Source organism: Loxodonta africana, chromosome 25, assembly GCF_030014295.1.
Source record: "Loxodonta africana isolate mLoxAfr1 chromosome 25, mLoxAfr1.hap2, whole genome shotgun sequence".
In the NCBI taxonomy this organism is placed as follows: domain Eukaryota; kingdom Metazoa; phylum Chordata; class Mammalia; order Proboscidea; family Elephantidae; genus Loxodonta; species Loxodonta africana.
Window position 1 is genome coordinate 60,048,753 of NC_087366.1, and position 27,839 is coordinate 60,076,591.

Sequence of the window (27,839 nt, forward strand, 5' to 3'; positions counted from 1 at the left end):
GGTATTAAGATTCTTCTAGGCCTGATCATTTAAGATGGCGCAGTACCCAAGTGCTATGGCTGCTAACCAAAGGGTCGGCAGTTTGAATCCACCAGCCGCTCCTTGGAAACCCTATGGGACAGTTCTCTGTTCTGTAGGGTCGCTATGAGTCGAAATCAACTCGACGGCAACGGGTTTATAGGGTATACTAACCGGTGGACATTTCTGGTAACAAAAAGCTATGTTTAGCACATTGTTCAATTTTTTTTCTTTTTAAGTCAACTTGATTGAGATAAAATTTCCATACAACAAAATGCACATATTTTCAGCGTGCAGCGCTATGAATTTTGACAACTGTGACCCATATAACACATGTAACCACCAGTCTCCTTATGTCCCCTTCAGGCAATCCCCACCTGTGGCCCCATGTAACCACTAGTGATTTCTGTCACTCTACATTAGTTTTTCTTGTTCTAGAATTCCATACAACGCAGTCTTACAGTATGTCCTCTTTTGCATCTAGCTTCATTTGCTTAGCATGGTGTCTTTGGGGTTCAGCCATGTTGTTGCATGTATCACCCTTCATTCCTTTTTATTGTTGACTAGGATTCTCTTGCTGGTATGGACCACAGTTTGTTTATCCGTTTATCAGTGATGGAGATTTGATTTGTTCTCAGTTGAGGGCTATTATTTACAGTTGATGCACTTTTGTGTACAGTTCTTTTTGTGGACATATGTTTTCATTCTTAGTAAATTTCTAGAAGTAGAAATGTTGGGATGTGGTAAATGTATGCTTCCTTTTTAAGGAATTTCCAAAGAAGTTGTACCATTTTATACCCCTAACACCAATGTATGTGAGGTCCAGTTGCTCCATATTCTCACCAGTATTGGGTTTTGTTAGTCTGGTAACTTTTAGCCATTCTTATGTCTGCAAAGAAATTAAAAATTTATCTTTAATTTATATTTTTAATCACAACTCTAAAAATTATACAATACAGGTTGTGATATATAACTTAGAGATGTCAAAATTAGCATAATCCTTAATGAATATGGAAAATTTTAACAATGCTACCTTATATTTTATCCTTTTCATAATCTTTAATCACTTGTATTTGTTTATGAAGCCACTGATGTTTTTATAGGCGATGTATACATAATAGATTCTTGTGTGTGTGTGTATGTGTGCCTCTAAGCATGCTTACTCTGGTCTCAAGTGTTTTGTTTCAATGTTATAAAACAATTTACATTCTTTCATAAACTCCTGGTAAAATCAAGATTTTATTGTTGCTAATAGTTGAAAATATCTGTAGAGTTAATCAGAAGATTCTGTAAGTAAAATGAGAAATACTTAAAGCATAATAGATTTAGGATTTTTCTTAGATTGTGTTTTGAGATACTACCAGTTCAGCAATAGTTTTTGACTGTTAACATCTTTGCTACAGATGTTTATCTATGGGTGATAATCATGCCTACTATAAAAATAAATCTCTTTAATCACAGTCTCCAATTATTTGCTGACACTGTGGGGTTAGTATCAAGTAACCCAGTTAGTGTTTTATACTGTGGGGTTAGAAAACAAAAGGACAATTATTTTAATGTTCATAGAAGAATCAGGTAGTGAGCTGGTTGACTAAATGCGTAATCAAAATGTCTCAGTATTCACATGATACCTCTTCTCATTTTGCAGTATACGCCTGTGTATCTTTACGTACCATTGCTTTTAGAGATAACAAATTTTCAAAGATTTAGAAAGCAATAAAATACATTTAACACTAAATCTTTAGTGAGCATAGTTTAATCTTTCTCTGATGCAGAAAGCACTTTATAATTTTATAGCGCTGCAGCCTCATTATTGTGAATGCCAGTTATTATGCTGGCTAAGAGGAGAAGTGACAGCGAATCAGAAGTCTGTGCTAATAGAGCGTTAGTTTGAGCGGTTAATGGTTGTTTACCCATATACATCTCTTTATTTGAAAATAGACCTGAGTTTCATCCTCTATTTCCAGTTCTCTTAGGCTTGTCCCCTACCCTTCTGCTCTTTCTAAATATATACATCAGTCTCTTCAGTTTCCTTACCAAAAATACCATTTCAGTCTTTCTCTATGTGAAAACCATGACAAAGTGATTTTATAGCCAGTTCTGAAAGTGACTAAACTTGACAACAATTGTATTTTATGACAATCCCTGCTTTCATGTCCCTGGCTTACTTTTATATCATCATTCCCCCACCTCCCTGAAAAAAAAAAAAAGAAGAACAATTTCCTGTCTCTGTACTGGCCGAAAACAAATCCCTTTACCAGGCAAACATTTAAATGGAGGAATGCACGCCACAGTAGTGTCACCAGAGTCCTAACACCTTAACTTGATAATATTCCATTTCTCACTCGCTGAAATCCAAAGCCCCCCCTTTTTTTTTTTGTGGTTGTGTTCCTAAGGGTTGGGGAAGAATTAGTATCACAGAACTAAACCAGATTAAGGGGGGAGGTGAATTAGATTTGGTAACAGATGGTGCTGTGGGAATGAAAGGTTCTTTGCGGATGGAAAAGACAGCAGCTTGCCTCTGCTCCCTGCCTCTCCCGCTCGAGCGCTTGATAGACGCGTATAAATCAAACAATCCTGTCTTGACAGCCAATTTCGAGAATTTGATCTGGTTAAAGACATGGCTTTCCTGGCCCACTCACTGAAACCTGCTTCTATTTTATTTTTACACAGCACCTTGTCATGTTTAGAAAAGCAGACTCACCTGCCTCCTCTTAATGAAATTTTTCTTAATTACAGTTTTAGCTCTTTAGTGCTAATTACTTTTCCATTTAGCCTGAATTTTCGTAATATCTCTGAGGGATTTTTTTTCTTTTTTTTTTCCCATCCTTTTTACTGATGCATATGCTTCCGTTTTTCCAGAAGATTCTTTCCACAGACAAAAGTTGTTGTCAGAGCTACTGTTTGAGAATCCTAACGATCAAAATCATTATTTTTAAGGAGAAAGACTTCCAGGTAATGGAATAAAGAAATGTTTTAAAAAGTGCTAGAAACAATCACCAAAAATAGCAATTATTTCAACAAAATTGCCCCCAAAAGGTGAGTGACAACACTTTTGGGGGCTAGAAAAGACTGCAGGGATATCAGCTCATCTGGTAAAACAAACTCCACCGAGTAAGAGAGATGTAACCACAACATGGCAGAACCATTTCGTGTCTGTGTTGACCTTGTAGTGATCTCGGAAATCAGAATGAAAATGCAGTCTTCAGGTGAAGAGACTCTAAACTAGAGACTGGAAATACTGAACAGATTGTGGGTACCTGTCACATCCAGACCCTCGGGTTTGACAAGCCCAGGAGACAGGTACTCAGGTTGCCTCTTTCAAATCCACATGGCATTGGGGCTACGACGTACCAAGGAAAAGGAAACAGGAGAGGGAAAAATCACACCAAAAAATGAAGAGAAGATTCTTAGAGCCAGGAACTAACAGTTGGTAGAAATGAAGCTTCCTACTGGCAGTCAAATCAAATGTAGTAACAACTCAACGGCTCCCCGCTGCTTGCTGACAGCGTGGTGTCACGCACGGGGACAAACATTCACTTAAACACTGATTGCAGGGAATTGCCCTTTCCGCCAGCGCCTCCCACCACAATGTAATGAGCAAAAAGAGAACCATTTCTAGGAAAAGCCAAGAGTCCCTGCTCCCCACCCCCAAAATGATCACTGCTCTCTCTGAACTTTGAGGCCCTCTGGGAAGGGTCCCCACTTGAATGTTGTTGCTGCTCTTTCACTGTTATGTAGCAAGTTGGTTAATTACTCCTTCTGCAAACACACAAACACAAACTGAGCCGTGTTCCCCAGTGGTGACTGAGCTTAGTAACAGTCAAGGAAATGGAAGTTCATGCCCTCAAGGTCTGTCTGAGTCCCAAGCCAGTGTGGTTTTTATTTGAGTAAAATATTTAAAAAATAAAAATTAGCACAGGTTACTTTAGGAACCACATAGGTGAATCCTCTCAACTTACGAGTAAACTGAGGGTCCCTTTCCAGTGGTGTCTTGGATCAGACAGTGCCAGACTCAGGCTAGAAGCCAGGGTTTTCTGGGGAAAGGAGAAGAGAAGACATTCAAGCAAGCTGTGAGAACTCTCCTTTTAGCAGTTTTTCAGAATGGCAAATAAGATCTAGAAATTTTCTCAGCAGGTTTGTTTTTGGACCTTTGAATGTGACAAGTCCTCTGATGGCTTCTGTTGGCCTCACCGGGTACTGTATCAGCGCTGCATAAGCCCTTCTTACGATCCCATCAGGCTGCAGAACAAATCCTTAGTCATTTCCATGGCTTGGATTAAATATATGTGTGTGTGTGTGTGTGTGTATGTTATTTCCCCTTGCTCGCATTTACTCCACGCAAATGGTGGCTTGTGTGTTTTATAGCTTCATCTTCTCTTCAAGCAGCTGCCTTATTGTAATGTTTAGAAGAGAAAACAGGGGAAGACTTAGGATTAATAAGGAGCTGAGTTCCCCTTCTCCTTGCCTCCTCCCCACCCCCCACTTCAGCTGGGCAGCACCTGATACCAACAGGGTGTAACTGTAACCTCCGCTTTCATAGCCTAAGACCAGCTGCATTTGTATCCAGAAGTTAACTACTGCAGACCAAGCTATTAAATTAGAAGTATAAATGGAGCCTAACTGCTGCCCAACAGGGAAAGATGTGGCTTATTATCTCTGATTTTACTACGAATCTTCCTCTAATACAGAACTTTTCATACGTACCCGAAACAATTTAATTTCTCTCGGCATTTACATTTTCTCACCACTGTAATTCACCCAGTTTCAGAGTACACTTCAGAGTTCTACTCCAAGTGAAATGGCCTATCCCTGTGGAGGCAGCTGGTTTACTGGTAATTGCAATTACTTTTACAAAACATTTCCTTAATGAGTAAAGGATGACATCCATACTATAACCTCAGTATCCCAACATCAGATTCTGATAGCATTCTTATTGGCCATTTCAGTGTAGCAAGAAGAATGGGAAAGGGAACTTCAGGCACCTGAGCTTTCATTGACCTGGATTTGATCTGTGAACTGTATCACTCTGTGTGTGTGTGTGTGTGAAGCATCTATAAAATATAGTCCATTGTAATTTGTAAAGATCAGTACCTAGACTTCCTAGAAGCTGAAGGTTTGTCCATTTCTTCTCTAGTGAGATGCTGTGAAAAGGCCTTCATTTAGCTGTCAGTCCCCTCCTGTTGCGTTGGCTTCTCTTCTGGTGCTCCGTGACTGCTTGAAAATGGAATTGTCTGAACACAAGAAAACTTTATCGATCCATATTTCCGTTTGAAAGACCAAAGATTTGTAGAAGTCAGAGACTATTTCTTTTCTCTAGAAAGCTTACTGCAGAGAGGTCTGCTCATGGCGTAGTAAATCTCTAAAACCGAATAAACGTTACATACAGCATATATGATAGTGGGCTTCTTTTGGTGATTTATCTTAGGTAGTTTTTTACCCCATGTTAACCTTCGCTTCCAGTGTGGCCCCCGCTCCTGGCCCAGAGCTATTTCACACTACCCTTGGGATAGTGACCTGATCAACACTTGGTCGCTGGATTGCTCCATGGTTTACTCTAGGGTACACTAATCTAAAGCCCATCTTGCCCTTAGACTTTTGGTTCCCAGGAGAGTAACTTGTGTAAGGGCAGAAATATTCTTGGCAATAAGAGATAAAATGTGTGTATGGCCATCTGTTGTGCCTCAGAATTTCTAACTAGGCATTTCTGGAGATTCTCTTTGAAGATCCATAGGTGTCATGTAGTCAGCAGTTCTGAGAATATAGTTAATTAAGTTGCATTAGGGCAAATATACACACTTATTAAAACACTTAATTTGCCTCAATAATATTGATTACATGGCAGAAGTTTGTTTAAACTAAGTGGTATTTTTTTTCCCTCCTGTTACAATCCTTGAGTGCAATCTGTATAAGAGCTAATAGCTATCATCAGTTAAATATCATGTTAGTTCTAAAGTAATGTCATAAGAATTGATTTGGACTTGGCAGTGGAGGGGAGTGTTCCCTTCAAAGCCGATGTAGATGATTCGCCAGAGTTTAGAGCAGAATCATGGTTCATATAACCTGTGTATGGTTTATAGATTTCTAGCTACGCTATATTACTTGAGTGCCCATTACAGTAAAGAAAAGCTCAGACAGTTATGCAAAACAACATGTATGCAATTATCCACCATTATTATGCATTTAACGTTTTATTGATTTGCCAGTAGCTCACTTACTGTATTTGGAGCGATAAACAAGGGAAACTCACCTCCAGATTGAAATTGGTCCAAGAAAACAAGCTAAGGATAAATTACCCTACTAAGCTCCTCAGCATCAGATCGAATCCTTAAATACAGAAACTGTCAACAATCATAATGTGCAACACACAGGGATATCACAGGACCATTTCTTTTCCCGTTAATAAAGTTTATCAGCCAGGAAGCAGAAGAAATCACTTGGCGATACAAACTGAAGCAACTGCAATTCCCTACATCTAAAGTAGTCTGGGTAATGTAACAAGGCTATGAACAGTGGCCTCTGGCTTGCATGGCAATAGGGAAATGGAACGCCCGTGTATCTACAGGCACTTTCCATCACATGCATGCTTGCAACACCCCCAGGACTTGTTAGACGGGCTGTACACTCCTACTAGTACATTCTCCTGCTATCCTCTGGACCTTCACTGCTGGCAATGAATGTTCTCCATTCCCCTGTCTTTGTTTTAGGAGTATTGGCAAGAGTGGAGTCATCGGATTTCGTAAGCTAGGTGACCAACCATCCTTGTTTGCCTAGGACTGAAGGGTTGCCTGGCCACAGGACTTTCCGTGCTCAAACCAGGGTGGTTGATCACCCTAATGTTAGAACAAATATGAATAAGAAAGGGTCATCAAACTCTAGGACCTCAAAAGCAGATAGGATTTCAGCAAGGTCCTTTCTGGTCATGGTATAGCCATTAGGCTTGACTTCATGGAACACTTTGCTTTCAGTGACTGGCCAGAAATGAATTGGAAGTCTTTCATTAATTTGCCCTGTATTTCCTGTTTTGGGGAAATGTACAGCCAGCCTTTTTACGGAGCTGGAGAGCTTTTGGCTTGGATAAGGGGCTCTGATATGTTATTGAGGGGACCGCTTACTTGTCTCCACAGTACTGCTAACCAAAAAGTTGGCAGTTCGAATCCACCAGGCACTCCCTGGAAACCCAGTGAGGAAGTTGCACTCTGTCCTGTAGGGTTGCTAGGAGTTGAAATACTCGACGGCAATGGGTTTTTTCTTTTCAGCAATGCAGGTGCCAGCTTTGGGGGTAGCTGTTTGCTTACTCTTGTTCTTGATGGAATAAGTTGGAAAAAGTCTTTGGAGTCAATGCACCAGATATTTATTCAAAGAATAGGGAAGCAGCATTACCAAACTGTTGTGATCCTGTTACATAGAAATCTGTTCCATTAGATTGGCCTCAATGTTAAAGAAGGCCTGAAATTATACATAAGCGCATATGCCTGTGTGTACATGTGTGTTTCAATCTTTCTGAACATACGGGTCAGGATTTACAACTCTTCCTTACAATTAATGATCTCCTCTGTTAGGTTAACCAGGCAGACCTTAAGATATTTCTTATTAAAAGAAAAAACCCTTTCTCTTCCTTCCTCAACTAAGCCAGTGTACCTTAATGCAATGATGATATGTTAGAGCCAGCAGTTGTCAAAGCATCGTATTACTGTGATGCCGTAATGACACCCTGTCTCTGTAAAGCAGTCATGTTTTCTCAAATCACACGTTGCACCGTTGATTTCTGACATGACACTTCATTCGCTTGCTTTCCCTTTCTTCAGCATCACCATTCTCTGACAATAGCAGCTGGTGCCCATTTTGTTACTAAGTGATTCACATTTTGCCACTTTACCAGAGTGCAATTAGTTGAAGCAGGGGGAGAAAAGGCTCTTGTAAAGTAGGCTGCTTCAAGTTGTAACTCAGGCTGCACCAGGCGCTGCCGGGGTCATAGGCTCTGAAGCCTGTGCCTGGGGAGCTGCAGCGTTAGTCTTAGAGGTTTTCTTCTAAAAGCATTAAAAAAACAAAACAAAACAAAACTATTAGCTAAGAAAAGCTTTTTATGTTTTAAAACAAACAAAATGCTTAAATATTGATTGAACCTGGCAATTTCGGAAGGTAGAAAAGCAACCAATCCACGCAAATTACTCCTGTTCAAATACGTAGCAATTAGGTAGTGGGACTGAATAACCTTCCTTTCTAATGCAGACTTTCTAAGATTGGGTCTGAGAAGCTGGGGGCTAGGCTTATCTCTCGGTATTGGAAAACTTGCAGGTTTGCTGGCTTCAGTATCCTTCTGTGAAAAACTTTGGATATTAATTTATAAAGCCTTTGGAATTCATAGTGACGATGGGTACCTTCTCTGGCCCTTAAGGATGACAAAGAAGAAAATAAAATGGTGACTTCTTTAGCGGACGTTTATATAGCCTGTTAAGGTGTCCGTCACTGGTACAGGTCTACTAAAAGTTTCAGAAGATCCTGCCTGAGACTAAGAATCAGGAGGGTCTAAGACGGCCTACACTTATATGTTCTTGGTAAGAATTTTATGTACCATTTTTCAGTGGGGAAATAAAGTGGCAAATAAGTTCAAGTTCTGTGTAAAATTCACATGGTTAAATACAGCTATTTGCTAAGAACTTATATATTGATTTAAGGGTTGCTTTTTTTTTTTTTGGGTTTTTGAATATATATAAGCACATTAAACATTGCTGCTATAACAACATGTGATAAGTGTATTCACTAAGCTGAGGTCCCTTCTGTGCAAGTAGACAACCCTGGGCATCTCTGCAGGTGGATGGAAATTCACACATGGCCGTTCATTCAAAATCGTGCGTTTACCTGCATCTAGGTAGAGCCTCTACAAACCTGTGATGCTTGCTAATTATCCTATCATTTGGCTATCAACTTACAAATTATTTTCTTGTTTGCCCCCTACTGGAACAATTTTGATTCTTATTTTTCCTTTCTCCATCTCCCTTTTTCTCTCTCTTCACACACACACACACACACACACACACACACACACAGAGTTAATTAACTTACAAAAATTACATTTTTAAATAGTCTAGCAATTTTATTCCTCTGATCTTTAGTATCTAACACCAAAGTTAAATTTTACCATCCCCGAGCTACAGCTGCTAGCCCAGGAAGCAGAAGAAATCACTTGGCGATACAAACTGAAGCAACTGCAATTCCCTTGGAAACATCATGGGGCAGTTTTCCTCTGCCCTATAGGATCGCCATGAGCTGGAATTGACTCCATGGCAGTGAGTTTGCTTGGCCCTTAGGCTAGGCTAGAAAACATGTCCCTATAGTACAGTCTGATAACCAGAATTATTTGAGACTGGATCAGACTGTTGTGAAAATGCTTTTGAAAGCACTGAAATTTCCGTAGCCTCAAGAAGGGTGCACAATCCCGCAAGTCTGGTTTCTTATATAGAAACTAAATATTGTTCTTGACATGGTTATTTCCATTTATCCCTCCAGTTTATGCTCAGGGTGTTCATTGAGTGGAGGATTTTGGAAAGTAGCTGGCTTGTACTTTTCATCATTTCTCTTAAAATAATAAAATAAAAGCAACTCTAACAAGGCTTTAAAATAAATATTTCCCATGTTCCCCCACACATGTTATTTCTGTTCATAATTCTTAACTAAATTTAGATTTTTTATTAATCCAATGTGACCTAAAATTTTTGTATTAACAGCACAATGTGGAATTGGGCTTATTCTCTAGGTTTCAGATAAAGCCATCATCTTGGAAATGGCTCTTCCTGACAAAAAGGTGTTCTTTTGAAATAAAGTCTTATTCACTACATTCCTCTTAGAGTTAATGTGAATTTTAGTGCCTCTAATTTTAGATTGAAGCGAAGTCTAGAATAAAACCCACCAGCTGACAATTGAATTTATAGATAGTTGTGAATATTTCAGGCTTGAATAATAGAGCTGTAGAATTTCAGAGACAGAGAGGGAGAGAATTAAGACCGCTATAGTTTTAGGGTGTAATGTAATGGTGTCTAGTAAGTGTTCACTGTAATGAGCTAAGTAGTAATTAGGAGGCAACTGTGTTCTTTCAAAGGTTCTGTTTAGGTGTCATTCCAAACCCAGGGGAGGTGACTTAAAGGGAGCTGCCGGTGACCAGTGTGGTGGCCTCTTCTCCTCATGGGGGAGGCGTGGATGTAATTGCTTAGAAGTCAAAGCAAAATATATCAGGGTGTGGCACCTCTACCCCTGCTTACTTGACTTATAAACAGAACAAGAAAACATGTAAAAAAAAAAAACCCAAACCCACTGCTGTCGAGTTGATTCCAACTCATAGTGACCCTATAGGACAGAGTAGAACTGCCCAATAGAGTTTCCAAGGTGGATTTGAACTGCCGACCTCTATGGTTAGCAGCTGTAGCACTTAACCACTACACCACCAGGGTTTCCAAGCAGTGTTAAAAACTCTCTGTAGGTTTTAAGACATTTCTGCTCTGAACTTTGGAGTTAGACCTGCGTTCAAATCCCAGGTCCACCACTTGTCAGCTGTATGGTTTTTCAGCAGACTGTGTACCATCTGAGGCGGTTTTAGGGATTAAACGAGGCAATACTTGTGAAGTGCCCAGCTCAATGCCTAGAACATAAGAAGCACTTGATACATGGGAACTGTTATTGTTTCTACTAGGCAAAAGATATTAATTGAGGAAGTAGTTTCATGTCTGAAAAGAAACATATACAACTTAGAGTGCAAAACCAGTTTATTCATTTACAGCTCAAGTGACATATCTTGTTCAGGAGAAGATATCACCCTGTCCCGGGACTCCTCAGGCAGCTTTTACTTCATTTCCTTGCTTCCATCGAGGTTATTGTGAAGTTACAGGCTGAGATTTGGGATGAGACAGCTGGCTGGAGAATCTTCATTTTCAGGGACTTTAACAACATGCATTTGGCGTGTGCACATTTGGTGGCTCAGCAAATAACTGGGAGGGTAATTTCTGACACTGTTCCTTAATGAAGAGTTTTCAAATTTTAGAAATCCGTGAGTAACAGTCTGAGGGCAAGAAAATCGGGTGTAAGTGATCATAGATGCTACAGGAAAAGAGAGGGAAGACGAGGGCCTGGAAGAACACGGTATGCTTTGTGATCCAGCAGCTTGCAGCAACTCTCTTCTGGAAAAAAAATAAATAAAAAATAGAAAATGGTGCCTTGAGGGCAGATGACGAAAGAGTTAATTGTCACAGCTGTGAGAAATTCAGTGGCAGAGCAAGGCAAGGAGAGCAGCTATGTTTTAGTACCCTAATAACTTCTAACTCTAGTCTAAGATCATAATGTATGTGCGAGCAGTCCAGTAATTATAAGGTAATAAGTGAAGTGGTGGTGTAAGTGCTCTAAATTAAAAGGAATTCGCAGGGCTGCTGTAAGTCAGCGCCGACCCGCTTTCTTTCAAACGTTGACTTGAGGAAAGTGCTTAGCCCAGAGTGCAAGCTGGGGGACAAGGAGAGCCATCTATTAATTACAACGCTCATTACCAGTGATAGGACACGGCAGCGGATGCAGAAGGGAGAGGGTGCCGTGGTCGAGGCTGGCGAGGGGAATATCTTTCTTCCGCTAGTTCTTGAGAAAAGGACAAGGCAAGTGGGTGGTCGAAAGCAAGACAATATTCTTGTGGGTTTCTTCTTCCTCCTTGCTTTCTTTGTATTCTGATATCACTTGACTTTAAAAGGCAGGAAAAAACAAAACAGTTTCCAAACTGAAATGTATTTGTGGAGAGGCACATTCTTTCCTCTATCCTTTGCTCTTGAGACTGCCTTCTTGGAACAATTGTCAACGTTCCCCATAGGAAATTCCATATTTTCCTTTGTTTTAAAGTAATGCCAAACAGTGGGAGAACCAGGGCAGGGATGAGGGCATGAAATTTGTCCAGTGATAAAATATCATTAGATTTATAGGGAAAAAGATAATTGCATCCCTTTGGTTATACTGTGGCTACTCCCTCAAATTCTAGTGAATGACCATTACCCAGTGGGATTCCCATAAATCACCTTTCCACTGGGAAGCAATTATCTAAGTCCCTTTCTCAACTGTCACCTCTCCTTTCTATAGTAGGCTCTCAGAAGGTTCTTAAGACTTTGCTAAAAGGGGTTTTGCAGTATGGCTGAGCAGAAAGAAAATAGGACCAATTATATCTTTTTATCTTATTACCTTTTTAGAAATTCAATCACTTATGGGTCCAACAAAGAAAGAGGGTGATGTGTTTCTTCTAGATAAGCAAGCTAGTTTGTCAGATTAGATGCTTCGTCATATTTCCTTTTAGGATATGATGTTGAAACACAAAAAGAAGGGAAAGGGACCATCACGAATCTCATTTTATTTTATTTTTCTGAATAAAGCTTGATTCATTTCTACTTTGTTGAATATAATGTGTCAGATTTATGGAGCCGGAGTTATACTGAAGGTTTGAATGGATTGTACTGATTCATCCCTTAAGCAATGGCAAAGCACACATGTACAAACATGTATGCATTTATTAGTCAGTGCTGGTGATCATTTCGCTAAGTTCTGTGGGCTCTAGGAAATAATCTCTAATGCTGGCTAGAATTTTATACTTGTATATTGCTAAATGGCTGTGAAATAGAGCAATTTAAATAAAGAAACAAAGTGATCGGAGGAAATATTCCCTCTGTGTCTTAGTCAGATCAATAAAAGACACAGTTATGCTTATGGAAGCGTGCTGACAAACAGCAGTGACAGAACCGAGGAATCATCTGTTTAGTCTTGAGAGTTTGGTTCAGCTCGTAATAAAATGTTTGCAGCTTCAGAACGTGGACGGTAAAGTGAATATAAATGAAATTTTAGAAAAGATGAGGACTCTGCCAACCACTGCCTCTTCCATTGATAAATTTAGAATCCAGAGAGTTGATTTACATATTGACAGTGGTTCTTGAAGAGAAAGGTAAAATAAAAGGAATTGGACCCTTTAGAGCTTTTGTTTATGGCCTGTCTGGGCACTTTGACGTAACCTCATCATGCCCTTATGCTGATTACCCTCTTGTAGAACAAGAGATATTGACTAGAGAATGAATGATGTGTGGTCCCCAGCCCTTAGGAAGCACTCAAAGAGCAATGTCTTTAACGTGTGAATTCTTCTGTTTTTTTCCTCCTGTCATCCTTCCCTTTCACTTTCTGTTTATTTGCCCTTTTTTTGTTTGTTTCTACCTCTTTTGCTCTCTGTGTTTGACACTCTTCTCCTTCTCTTTCTCCCTCTGTTTGTATCTCCAAATTTCAGGCTTCTCTGCAGAATGTCAAACAAAGATCGACACATTGATTCCAGCTGTTCGTCCTTCATCAAGACGGAACCCTCCAGCCCAGCCTCCCTGACGGACAGCGTCAATCACCACAGCCCTGGTGGCTCCTCAGACGCCAGCGGGAGCTACAGTTCCACCATGAATGGCCATCAGAACGGACTTGACTCGCCACCTCTCTACCCTTCTGCTCCTATCCTAGGAGGGAGTGGGCCGGTCAGGAAACTGTATGACGACTGCTCCAGCACCATCGTCGAAGATCCCCAGACCAAGTGTGAATACATGCTCAACTCCATGCCCAAGAGACTGTGCTTAGTGTGTGGTGACATCGCTTCTGGGTACCACTATGGGGTAGCGTCATGTGAAGCCTGCAAGGCGTTCTTCAAGAGGACAATTCAAGGTTAGTGTTGGGCCTGGGGATGCCCTATCTCCTCCCAACCTTGCTTGATGGTTGTATATTTGTTTGTTTTTTCTCTCTAGTTCTTATCCTTATTAGTCAAGTCTCACAGTCTTAATGATATTTCAACTACAAAATGAAGTCCCTGGATGGTGCAAACAGTTAACATACTCAGCTGCCAGCCAAATGGTTGGAGGTCCCAGTTTACCCACAGGTGCCTGGGAAGAAAGGCCTGGTGATCTGCTTCTGAAAAAATCAGCTAGTAAAAACCCTATGGAGCACAGGTCTACTCTGACACACGTGGAGTTGCCATGAGTCAGAGCTGACCCAGTGACAACTGGTTTGATGAACTACAAAATAGAAATAGATTAACATTGATAATAGAGGATTGAAAGAATAAGCTCCCCCAGATACACTCCCTATCAGTTAGTTCCACTTCCATTATTAAGACCTATGATGGAAACCCTGGTGGCGTAGTGGTTAAGTGCTACGGCTGCGAACCAAAGGGTCAGCAGTTCGAATCCGCCAGGCGCTCCTTGGAAACTCCACGGGGCGGTTCTACTCTGTCCTATAGGGCCGCTATGAGTCGGAATCGACTCGACGGCACTGGGTTTGGTTTTTTTTTGGTTTGTGATGGAATGAGAATAGCTTCTGGAGGTGGGGCCCAGCAGCCTGTGTTTTTCAAGCCTTCCCGGTGATTCTGATGTTCACTGAGGTTCGAGAACCACCGCTCTACACCGTGTGGCCGCTGATGTGCCACCGCCAACTGACATTGTCATCTAACGGGCTCTTGCTGGACATCACTGAAATCAGTATCAGGAGCTTCAATAACCTGGCGATTTACCAGTTTTTAAAGTACAAAAGGGATAATCTTTGGTCAACTCTATGGAGTGTATATGAACATCATATCAAAAGGTGGTCCTGAAACCTTTTATGTACGCATAGAGTAGCCTTCTGCCCTTCCCTTTGAAGAGTGTCTGGCCATGTAACTCTTCTCACTCAGTTGCTGTGAAGATGATAGCGATTCTCCTTAGTGGAATGGGCTGAACCGTCTCCCACTTGGCTTCTTGTTGTCTGTTACGTAGCTCCCTTGGTTTGTGGCGGATGAGTATACAGTTAAAGAGTTTGCCTATTAGCATAATTTTTCAAGACATCATGACTCTTACATAACAGAGTAGCTATTTAAGCATAACTCTTTCATAGTCTTATCTGAGGAACAGAAAATCAAGTTAATGAGTTCATATGAATTCCCTAAATATTTTAATAGCAGTATCTTCATATTTTGGGGTTCATCATTGCCATAATTTATTAGTATTTTATTATAAACATTCTTAGTCCACTGGATCTTTATTTTCTGTATATTATCCACATCTATAAATGAAGACCTTAATACCTACCTCATAGAATGCTTAAGGAATGAATAAAATGTAAAATTACACATAAGGTGTGAAAACTGAAACAATAAGTAGCCTATGTGCAAAGCTTTGTTCCACTATTAATATTTGAAAAAATCTCTTCAGCCTATTTGTTAACAGTGCAGAATTTGAGAATGCAAGAAAGCCCAACTCACATCCTTGGGTTGTTACCAGACATTGTCCAACATATTACTGTATCTATGGTCAAGTTGATTCCAAATCACAGTGACCCTATAGGACAGAGCAGAGAGCTGCCCCATAGGGTTTCCAAGGAGCAGTTGGTGGATTCCAACTGCCAGCTTTTTGGTTAGCAGCAGTGTTCTTCACCACTGCACTACCAGGGCTCCACTTACGGGTATCTATCTAAAACGTAACTATTAGTTAAGTTAATTTTGTTAACTTCAACTCTGGGCTAACCATACAAAGGTAAGTGGTCATTTTGGAGTAAATTAAGAAGTACCGCGTGTACTGATATAAGCGAGAGGTTCTCCCTGTGGAAAACACTCCCATTTAGTCTACAAATATTTACTGAGAACCTACTGCGAGCAAGGGATCCTGTTGGCTAGGGTTTTATCTTATCAACACTTTATTAAAGCTTTATTTCTAAAGGTTTGTAGAGCTAGGTGAATTTCTCATACAAATGTCTCCTGCCTTAAGAGAAGACCAGATTTTTCCAGTGGGGGTATACAGTTCTTTGGTCCTTAGTATGCTAAGATCAAATAACTATGAAAACATTTTCTCAAATTTTTTTTTTAAGTCATTTAACTTAAATATCAATAGCTATGCAATAGTTATTTTCTGTGCGAGAAATGGAATAGAACAATTGGAATTCTATGCATGATTATTCTTTAGAATGCTGAAAATCTACCAAAAGCTTAGCAGAGCAAAACACAGGGTGATTCTTGGCATTGATATATGATGCTCAGTGTTACTTCACGTTGGAGAGAGCAAGTTTGAGGGGTTTTGAGCAGGAGACAGAGATGTCACTGTCCAGATTAACACTCTGGACTTGCCCACCTGGCTGTGTTTGTTGCTGGCAGCTGGGAGGCACTCAGTAAGGCTGCCCTGCTAGTAGCTACATTGTCAGGTGTCACACTGTGGTGCTCACTTTGCCCCCAAAAAGGCAGTGAGGCGAATAAAGGGATTAAATTGTGAAAGTATAATGTAATAATTAGGGCAGTAATTATAAGGAAGATTGGAACAGCCCCTCCTTTCTGTGGCCAAATAGCGGTAGCGGTTGAACACCAAAGGTGTTCGAAGTGGCCGGAACATATTGTGTCATCATAGACTCTTTTTCTTCTGATCCTGAAGGGGTCAAAGAATCCATTCTCATGCCTTCAGGCTGCATTGCAGACAATCGCTCCTCGACAGGGAGTTGTCTTCCCCGCCCCACCCATGTCTCTCCTGGGAAAGAGAAAGGATGGTACAACCCTCTTAAGAACAATCCTTTCCACTGTCTGGAAACCCTAATGGCCCTGATGTTATGTGAGTGTGGCTTCTGCCTCATCAGGGCCTGGCTCCACTCGCATTGATTGGACAAAGAGACACATGCAGTCACAAGCATCTGTATATTCAAGTGGAATATTGTCTCTTTAAGGAGCCCTGGAGGTGGGCACAGTAGCTAGGTGCTGGGCTGCTAACCAAAAGGTCAGTGGTTCAAACTACCAGTTGCTCTCCAGGAGAAAGATGTGGCAGCCTCCTGCCGTAAAGATTTACAGCCCTGGAAACCCTATAGGGCAGTTCTACTCTGTCCTGTAGGGTCACTATAAGACTGCCGTGTTATTGTTTCTATAGAATTTTTATTTCATATTATAATAATTTCTTTTTAGGATTGGTTATAAAATGTGTACTAAATATAAGTTGAAAAGTCAGGCAACATTCTTCTTAAACGTAGAACCAGAAGAACATGTAACCAGAGCACATCTTGAGAGAAGTAATGAGAACTGTTCTTTTCGAAGCTGAATGTGGTATTTCAGTGAAAGGCAATTAATCATAGATTTCAGTGAAAGTCAACCAGAAAGGCATATTTTATTTATTGTTTCCAAGTTATCACTGAAAAACTATTGAATTAGGTCAGCACTTAGGTAAAAGTCAAGGGTCTTTTTTTGCTGACCAAAAAACTTATTAGAGGCTTTGATGGTTCTCCCTGTTATCCGATAGGGTGACAATGGCAGCCATGGCTTCATTGTTGTTTTCTTGGCTTATTTTATTTTTTTATGGTATCATTATTCCTCTGATTTATTATTTTTTTTAACTCTACTTTTGGCCTAAATTCATAAGTGAGATGAGCTTTTTTATTTTTTTTAATTCGGACCTTCTCTTTAAGGATTTTCACTGGACTCTGGTTAAGGAGTTAGGAAAAGGAAAGCATTTTTATAGGAAGAAAAAGTCAGTATATATTCAGTTATTTAATATACAGAACAAAAGCCCCCTGAAATTTTCAGTTCTACATAAGAATGTGAAACAATTTGATTTTTTTTTTTTAAATCATATGGTTATGTAGCCATTTCAACTGTTCGTTCTAGTGCTGGAGATAAAGCATTCTTTCCCCTGCCCTACACTTAAAAAGAAGAAATTATGTATATCTATAGCATGTTTTTATAGCGTGGGTTTTGGATTCACGTAAAAACCAGTCCACGTCTTGGCCATTTAGCAGCAGTGAGATTCCCTTTCTCATTTGGTGAGGGTTAAATGAGGGAAGGGCGTCAGAGTACCTGGCCCACAGTAAGTGTTCCCTAAGGGATTAACTTTGGTAATACAACTGGGATACTTAAGCAGTGGACAGTTGAAATATTCTAACACAAAGAGCTGTCGTTGCTGCACAACTAGAAGGACGTGTACCCTTCCGTAGCTCCCACCTACCCACACTTTTGTTCTGATTGCAAACCCTCACCAGGGCCCTTTTATACTAGTGGACATTTAGGTGCAGCAATGACAGCTCTTTCTGTGAATATGGGTGGGGAATTAGGAATACGGATTGAGAAAGGGAGCCTGAATCTTGAAACATTTATCAAATATCGAGTTCCTACTAAAGTTCCGTATGGGAGATAGATGAGACGAAGAAGTAGCTTGTCTTTGCAGCGTGGAAAAGAGGAGTGACCATCATGAGAACTCAGTCCCCTCCGAATATTTGTGGGGCCTGGCCTGGGGCTTGAGCACATGTGGACACCCACATATCATATATGTAAATATTTTAAAGTCATAAATCAGGATTACAAACTGTTAAATAAAATATGTTTTGTTCTCTTATTTGACAAATATACCTTCATAATGGCCTGCGTGGTCCGCTTTGCCTTTTTAGTTCTCAGATTCCCAGGCATCTTGTGTCAGAAAGAGTCAACCAGGAGAGCCCGTCCTTAGCCTGTAGCCACCGCTTCCTCTCCCTACCATCCACCTCCCCTCCCTGTCTTGTGCAGACGGTAGACATCCCTGCCCTCATGTCCAGCCCCACCCACCCCTTCCAAACAGCTGTCCTGGGTCATTGCACAGGCATCACAAGTACACCCCAGGAATCCATGTAGGCAGTCCACCTTCTAGAGGAGGAACCCAGGGGAGAGGCCCCATCAGTCCCTGGGGAAATCTAGGGTCCCCAGTACTCGGTATCATGGAGTACAAGGAGGGTGGCTCCTACTGTGCTTAGCCCCTTAGCGCCTTGAATGGTCTCCTTGTCCAGGGGATGCCTTCTGAAGTGCAGGGCCTCCAGGCACACCGACCCTTCTTGTCTGGGTCTAAAAGTGGCCCAGATGAGAGCTCAGCATGGGGCATTAAGATTAGGCATTTACCTGCAAGCCGTATGCTGAAGGTGTATGGCGTGGCTCTTGGAAGTGGTGCTGTGAACTTCTTTTCCGCACTGGGAGTTGCTGACTTCTTCCTCGAGCATGTGGCATAGTCCTGGAGGGTCTTTCCCAGATGCCTCCTTTTCTTTGTCATCATATGTTATTCCAGCCTTATAATAAAATGATTGCAGCACTGTAGGAAATAGCAACTTAAAATAAATATCCAGTGCTTGTACGTCACAGGAGCCTTCCAAAGGAAAATAATAAAATATTATTATTTTTTTTTAGCTTAAATAGTGGATAGAGGGAGCCCTGATGGTGCGGGGATTGAGAGCTCGGCTATTAACCAAAATGTTGGCAGTTTGAATCCACAGGCTGCTCCTTGGAAGCTCTTTGGGGCAGTTCTACTCTGTCCTATAGGGTCGCTATGAGTCAGAATTGGCTTGACAGCAACAAGTTTGATTTTTTAGTGAATAGATAAAAAGAATTACCCTAGATTATGAGTGGCAGCTTTAAAACTTTAATGTGTTCTAGAACTAAAATCCTTAACTCCAAACTTGCTTTTGCTATAAGTTCAATTGACTTTTCTCCTTTTTTTTGCATTTGATGCAAAATTTGTCTGATTTTTTAAAAAATGTATTAATCCTGCCAAATTATATATGATGAATATAAATATACTCCTGCTATTTTAATTGCTAGGTTCAGTGTTTTTTGGTAGCAGAATTTAGTATTGCAAACTTCTGTTGATGGAGAAAATCTATTAAGTGAGTGAATGGTCCTAACAGCATAATTTATGATTTAATTTCTCTCAGTTCTGACTTAGTGGAATCATTTTTTTTTTTTTTTTACATAAATGACCAGTGACTCATTTTCAGTAGTTTGTTCTGACTTTTAGGAATTGACCTCAATTGTCATCCCATCTGAGGCTGTTGAGCTCGTGGTCAACAAACGATTTTGTAAAGGGCCAGATAGCAAATCACACAGTAAATATCTTAGATCTAAGTACTTAGACCCCATAAGTTCTTTGTCACATGTTCTTTGTTTTATTTTTAAACTGTTTAAAGACATAAAAACCATTCTGAACTGGAGCTCATACGAAAACAGGCCCAGGGCTAGATTTGACCTGCTGGCTATAGTTTGGGTAGCTGTTAGACCAAAATCCCATCTTATTATCCTCCTTGTAGACCACATTGATGATCAAGATTTGTACTCCAGAGGACTTCCTGGGCAGGTTTGCATGCATTTCATTTACTTAAACTAAAGCCTAGTTCTCTACCATGATGAATTTTTTAGTCCATCATCTCAATTTTTTAGAATTCCCCCCCTCAGGGGCCAGAATTTTCTAGTTCCTTCACTGTTTGTGTATTTAAACCTGTTTAATCTCCTTGGACAGCCCTGTGAACACTATGACAAATATATTTATTTATCTATTTCAGCTCCATAATCACAAAATAGAATCAATGCAGATTAAGATAAAGCAACATTTAGAGTGACTGAAAAATTTGGAGCTTTTGTGTGTACAAAATCAGAGTGATTGTTTTCAGAGATTAAACTGCTCAATTGATCTTTGGTCAAGAAAAAGAAAATTGAATGATCCTGACTGTAATTTTATCCTTGAGATGATTGTTTCACTTGACTTGAGGACACTGGAATTGCTAGTGTCATCTACATGTTTATGAAATACACAGTATTATGTTACTGTATCTTGAAAGTCATTTAAAATCAGCATATTATTTTAAATTTGACTTCTAGGGTATATTTTCCACTTGGGTAACTTGGATAAACACCTATCCTATGTAAAGCATATGTGCCAATGGCATTAAAGGAGAAGAATTTGCAATGAAATTTTAATACCATGCTAAAATGTCCAACGATAATTCACTATCAAATTGAATAGACAAAATTCACTTTGGTAGCAATATATTTGCAAAATGGGTAATTCTCTCTCCTACTGTCTATGTTACTTCACAATGATTGGGAAGAAGTTGTAGTGTTTAGTTACCCTGGTAATGTTGCTGTTGTTGTTAGGTGCCGTGGAGTCAGTTCTGACTCACAGCAACCCTGTGTACAACAGGATGAAACACTGCGCGGTCCTGCACCATCCTCACAATCATTGTTATGCTTGAGCCCATTGTTGCAGCCACTGTGTCAGTCCATCTTGTTGAGGGTCTTCCTCTCTTCCACTGACTTTACCAAGCATGATGTCCTTCTTTAGGGAGTGATCCCTCCTGCTAACATCGTCCAAAGTATGTGAGATGAAGTCTTGCCATCTTTGCTTCTAAGGAGCATTCTGGCTGTAGTGTAATATTACTTTGCATTCATTTTTAAAACAGGACAATTTGTAGCAGTAATATCACAAATTCATAAAAGCACAGTAGTCATAATTAATAAATGGGCAAGCTTTTTAGTTATTTTTTAACTTTTTTTCAGAAGTAGATTGCCAGGCCTTTCTTTTGAGGTGCGTCTGGGTGGACTTGTACTTCCAACTTTCTGATAGCAGCTGAGCTCATTAACCATTTGCACTACCCAGGGATCCTCTGTCGCAACTACGACCTGTCCAATAGAGGATCCCTCTCAGTATTCCCTTCTAATTCTCCTCCCAGCAAGGAACTGTCGAGAATGTTTTCCATTTTTGTATGCTTATGCTAAAGGACTTTATGAATGGCATCCAATAATTCTTATTAAAATGCCGTTTACTTTCTTGCCTTTTAGCAAGGTGGTTTTTACACATGTGATAGGACTTCTTGGAAGATGGAGGCGGCTGATGCTTTGCCTGTGAGTCTCTGGACTTTCCCCTAAGGACATGCCACCCTAATCTCCCTATTATCTTATGGCTGTTTAGTTTTGATGATCCTGGCTGGAGGCTGTCCTTTGATTACAAGATCAACTCTCAAACAAAGATATCAGTACCCTCTTAACTTTCTCATGGCTTTCCGTCATGCCTCATGATCTTCTTAACCAAGAGCTAGCTAAGTCAGGACAATGAAGGCGCTTTCATTCAAAGAAACAACCTTTAAATTGCCTTTTTTTACTATCCCCCCAGTGAACAGAGCACCATATTAAATACCTGAGTACAAAATGGTAGGAATGATACTTCGTGCTGTATCATTTTCAGAATGTATCTTTATACATATTTAAAATAACTGCAGGGTCACAGCCCTTTCTCCAGTAAACTCAAAACTGGTTTTGGCTAAATCCAGTTAGAGTAAGTTAGAATGTCTGCCCTAGGGATAGGAGAGAAAGCAAAAAGGAGTGATGAAAATTCCATTTCTGAGCTTCCTATTGATGTGAATGTGGGTCACTTTATTTATTTATTAGGCTTAAGTTGTAAGAGTATATATCTCAAAATGATTTGTTAAATCCTGAGGAAAAGAATCCATTTTTTGTTAAACTTCAAGTTTTTTTTTTTTTTTGGAAGCTGTCAGGCAAGTTGTGTGGGCATTGAACAAACCAAAAAAAAAAAACCAAACCCAGTGCCGTCTAGTCGATTCCGACTCACAGCTACCCTATAGGACAGGGTAGAACTGCCCCATAGAGCTTCCAAGGAGCGCCTGGTGGATTTGAACTGCCGACCCTTTGGTTAGCAGCCATAGCACTTAACCAATATGCCACCAGGGTTTCCAACCAGATATCTTTTTTTTCTTTAGCTAATAAAGCCCAGAGCAGTAATTCATTTATCTGATATATTACTTGATAAACATAGATGATATCTTAGAAGCTATGAAGTATACACAGTATATTAATTTGCTTCTTTTTGAAGCTGCTGACAATGGGATCTCAACCATATAAAGCCTGAAGTCATTTGGAGTTCACTAATACAGTCTTCACTGTTCCATGAAAAAGCAAAATTAGGTAAAGATTTTGGGTAAGCTATTTGGTTTTGGACTAGTGTTTATATTGAAAAATAAATTAAGTTCACGCTTTAAAGAAAGGAAGTTGAAATATTTGTGAAGGGTTTCAGATAGCCACCAAATTTGAAGTTCTATTCTTTTGCCTCCTTAGGTTTATCCATAAAGAGTTAAATTTGTGGACACTGTAAGTAGTTGTTTTCAACCTCCTGGGTTCAGTGTAATGCTTTTATACCACCCAGATCCAGTGCTGTCGAGTCAATTCTGACTCATAGCAACCCTATAGGACAGAGTAGAACTACCCCATAGAGTTGCCACGGAGTGCCTGGTGGATTCAAACTGCCAACCCTTTGGTTAGCAGCCATAGCACTTAACCACTATGCCACTAGGGTTTCCTGCTTTTATATTTTTTATACCATAGTTTGTTAATTTATAATAATGATATAATTTTAAAATGTGCCACACATTGTTCTAAGTGCTTTGTGTTAACTGTCTTATTAAATGATTTTGTCATCCCAGTGCAGTAGGTACTAGTATTATTATTATCCCATTGAGTGACTGTGGAACTTGAGTCACAGGTACTCAGACAGCAGTTGGCACCCAGGCAGCCTTACCCCAGAGCCTGTGTTCTTCCTGCCTTCACTGCACTCCTGGTATATTTAAAAGCCTTTAAAGCCTTTAAATAATTCAAGACTGAATTTTGCTTGAGAAATTTTAGTCCACGGGTAAAAAAATTTTTTTAAGTTGTTTAAATAAAATAAAAACCAGGAATTAATAATCGAAAAGTTATAATTAGACATTAAAGGTTTTTATAAAAGAGATAGAAGGAAGTCTTAAGAACACCTGTCTTTTTATAGTTCTTTTTCAGAAATTCCCTAAATATGAAGCCAGAGTGTTCAGCTTTCCGGCCCCACCATGTTAGGTTTCTGCCTTCGTTCCTGGATTTTTATCTGTGGACGCTCATTTCTCTACTCAGCTTCTGATTGTCTGTTTTAGACGGGTCCTAGAAATGTACCTCCAGGCCACCACTGAGATCTTGTCCCCAACCTCTTTAATTCTTCTTGGTTTCAGGAAGAAAGAGACTTATTTCTGCTCCTGTTTTGGTGTAAAGATGATTGTCCACATGCTTTGTGATGGCAAGGGAGGACATCTTAGAATCCAGTCCTTTCTTTTTCTTTTTTGATAAGCACTAGTCAGGAGAGAAAAAGATAAACCATAGTTATATGGATGGATCTGTATTTAAAAAAAAAAAAAAAGTCTTTATATTCTTTGGGATTAGATCTAGTTTTATTTTTGTTTTGGTCAAGCTTCATGAAATCTCTCTTTGTATACACTTACTTAAGGCATCCTTGAGTAATACTGAAAGAGCATTTAGTACTCTTGATTAATTTAGAATTTAAAGTTTCAGATCTGACTGCACTTTTAGAATGAATCTGAAAGCATAGCCCAGATCTCCATTCTGACACCTTTAAGCTCTCAGCTGTTAACTGGAAGGTCCGAGGTTCTAACCCACCAGCGGCACCGTGAGACAAAAGACTTGGTGATCTACTCTTATAAAGATTAAAAAAAAAAATTGCCCTTGATTCCAACTCATTGCGACCCTATAGGACAGGGTAGAACTGCCCCATAGGGTTTCCCAGGAGCAGCTGGTGGATTTGAACTGTTGACCTTCTGGTTAGCAGCCACTGTCTTAACCACTGCACCACCAGGGCTCCCTTATAAAGGTCACAACCTAGAAAACCCTATGGGGCAGTTCTGCTGTGTCACATGGGGTTGTTATAAATTGGAATCCACTGCTGGGCACCCAACAACAACAAGATTATTTACATAGTTTCCATTTGAGGAAGCTCAGAGCTAAGTAAAAAAATCTTCAAAGGAATTAATCTAGCCCACTGTTTTGTCCTGATGGCACTTTCTGTTTTTTCCAAAGCATCTTCATTGCTCACTGGAACATCGCATTGCTTCTGGAACGCCCTCACTGTCCCTCAGAGTCTTCAGACTATATTTTATATGGAAAACAATGTTGTAGACACATAAAACAGAAGCTGTTTGACTCCTTACTGCACTTGCTCATCTCAGATATTGTCAGTTCACAATTTTTTTTTTTTTTAATTTCTGTACTTGTGGAAAGCCACCTTAAAGCGTTGTGAGCAAGAAAGAAAAGAACGGTTAGTAAAATATAAAGCATTTTTATCATTGCAGGCTTTTGTCCATAGAGTTTAGTTAGACCAGAGCCCAGGGGGCCAAATCACACCTCAGGCTGTTTTGCTAAAGAAAGTTTTATTGGGACTCAGCCACACCTCCCGTGTATTGTCTGTGGCTGCTCTTTTGCCATAGTCACGAGGTGAGGAGTCACAACAGAGACTGAGTGACCAGCAAAGCCAAAAGTATTCACTCTCTGGCCTTTTAAGAGCAAGTTTGCCAACCCCTGCTCCTGTAAAGGAGTAAGACGACCGTCCCTCTGCCCTGCCTGCCCTGGTCAGCCATCAGACAGGATTCCTCCACTCTCCCCAGCTAAGATTTCAGCTCTACTTTCCTTCTCTGTCCCCCTTCCTGAGGGATGGCAGGCACCTTCTGCAACCCTTGTCATAGCAAACGGTTCAGGTGTACAGATTTCATTTCAGAGAGGAAAATCTCCAGACATAAACTTTACAAGTTAGGAGCATTTGTTGTTTTCCCGGGGTCTTCCTGTTTGACTCCCCCTGCCAGCTGGCAGTCCTGTCTGACTTCCCTGACCCAGGGGCGCTTACTCCTTTTTGAATGGACAACCTTCTCTTCTGAGTAGGTCCATGTGGCGGTTTTTTGGCTGGTCTGTTTGTTGTCCTTCTCAGTGTGCCTTTTGATTTAGACACCAGGCCTCTGCCTTTTGAACTGCTAGAACAAGGCCAGAAGAGATTCTCTGGCTAGTATTTCCTGTCCTGAAAACCAGCACCCCGGCAACCCCCGGAGTCCCCTTAACTCTCTCCGCTGCTTCCTAAAGCTCTTCCCTGAGTACAGTTACGGTATTGTAATTATTGTTAATCAGTGCTCATTCTGAAGCACACATTCTCCTGAGCGTGTTCAATACATTACGTCATTTAATTTCCGCAGTAGCTCCATGCGGTAGAGGTTATTACACACCCCCATTTTATACACGAAGAAAGTACTTTCAAATTAAAAAAAAAAACTTCCCAAGGTTACACAGAAAATGATAGACCTAGGATTTGAGCCAGAATTGACTCCAGCGTCTTAGCTCACAAGTGCTATGGTATACTGCCTCCTGCAGTTTTAATGAGGGCAGTTGTGGTTCAATGGTAGAATTCGCACCTTCTGTGCAGGAGACCCAGGTCAGTTCTCATCAAATGCACCTCAAGCACAGCCACTACCTGTCTGCCAATGGAGTTTGCATGTTGCTTTGATACTGAGCAGGTTTTAGCAGAATTTTCAGACTAAGAAAGACTAGGAAGAAAGGCCTGGCAATCTACTTGTGAAAACAAGCCAGTAAACACCCTGTGGATCACAGCAGTCTGATCTCATTGTGCAAAAGGTCCCCATGAGTTTGTGGCCTGACTTGACAGCAGCTGACAACAACAGTTTAAATGCATATCAATTATTATCAGCTGTGTCACGTTCCCCGGATTGGAACTAACTTTAGAGGGTGTACATGTTTGTTAAATACGTGAGCTCAATCTTAAAGGAAGAACCTGACACCAATACGCATTTTCTGACTACATGGGTAGCATTCAGTAGTAGACGCGGTTATGGACAATACTAGGAAAAGATACACTTGCTTTTACTTCTTCTAAGTACAAGGAAAATCTCGAGACTGGTGTGAAGCTGAATACCCTTTTAGGAGTCAGCTCCTTTTGTCATGTAGGGTATGATCCAAACGCCTCCACACTTGTCACGTGGACTTACTGCGCCAGTCTCTCGCTGTCACTGGGGACTGGACACTTTGAAACTTTTTCTATCTAAAGACAGAAAATTAGATGTAATTAATTAGTATTTCTTACTTTGAGAGTATTTTGTTAACAAAGCTTTTTTTTAAACGGCACTGGATTATTTGGATTATGTTTTAAAAGAGAAATAGGTAAACTTATCAAAGTGGTGTAAACTTTGTAGGGAGAGAAGGAACATGTAAAAGTTGTTGTTGGGTACTGAACACAGTGAATATAGGGGCTAGAGCTAGCTCAGAGATACCCTCTTTCCTGTGGCAGTAGTCACCTTTGAGCTGTCTTGTGGGGCTGACTGTGACATGATCCCCACGCTACAGGCGCTTAAAACCTAAGATGAAGTGGCTGTACACATCACATAGGGTATGCGTTCATCACCACATCAAAGCTGAAAACACTGAATTTCTGCACACATTGGGTGAGTTATTTATAGTCCCCATCATTTTCATTAATAAGTATTTTTTTATTAGACACTTATTATTTCTTTTTAAATGGATTTCAGAAAACAACTTCTTGATTTTCAATCCCCTTTTTTTTTTTCTGTCATGAACAATAGTATTATTTTGGGATTGTTAAAATGCATTGTGTACAACGTGACACCTGTTGCTTTGGTGACGTGGTCTGTTTTGTTTCTGTGGAATTAAGCTGGCCATCAGTGACAGTGGTACAGAGACAAGTTGAGGGATTTCTTTTTTGAGGTGTTGAGAGATTCCGTTCTCTGAAAGCAACCCTATCCTATCCCACAGCTGCCCTTGTGCCAGAAGCCTGACAACAGCAAAAGACAATGCCAAGGTTCGACCTTATCCTGTCACCCCCACGCTTCTATGTCAGGCATCAAAATGCCCTTTCCAACCAACAACAATAGCCACAACAGCAGCGACACGAAGCACCCTTGCAGAAGTAGGATTTTCCTTTTTTTTTTAAATTTCTATTCTAAACAACATTCAGCTAACTACCTTTAAAAGATTAGAGTTAGGCAGCATGGTGTGTAGTCAGGAGCACAGGCTGTGAATCCAGGCTTCCTGGGTTCAAATCCAGGCTCTGGTATACATTAACTGTGATTCTGGATAAGTTACTTATTCTCTTTGTACTTTAATTCCCTCGTCTGCAAAATGGGGGTGTGTGTATATCTTAGAATAGTGCCCGGCA

General features: G+C 40.3%; 1 protein-coding gene across 2 annotated transcripts in view; it reads left to right on the forward strand.

Annotated features, from left to right (window-relative positions):
- ESRRG (estrogen related receptor gamma) overlaps positions 1 to 27,839 on the forward strand; it is a 244,082-nt gene that overhangs the window by 32,420 nt on the left and 183,823 nt on the right. The window contains exon 2 of one of the 2 annotated variants that reach the window (XM_010599408.3): positions 13,307 to 13,722. In XM_010599408.3, coding sequence (XP_010597710.1) covers positions 13,307 to 13,722 — 416 coding nt within the window. Of the gene's footprint in view, positions 1 to 13,194; positions 13,723 to 27,839 lie in introns of those variants that run through there. The other variant, XM_023538694.2, reaches the window with a different exon arrangement.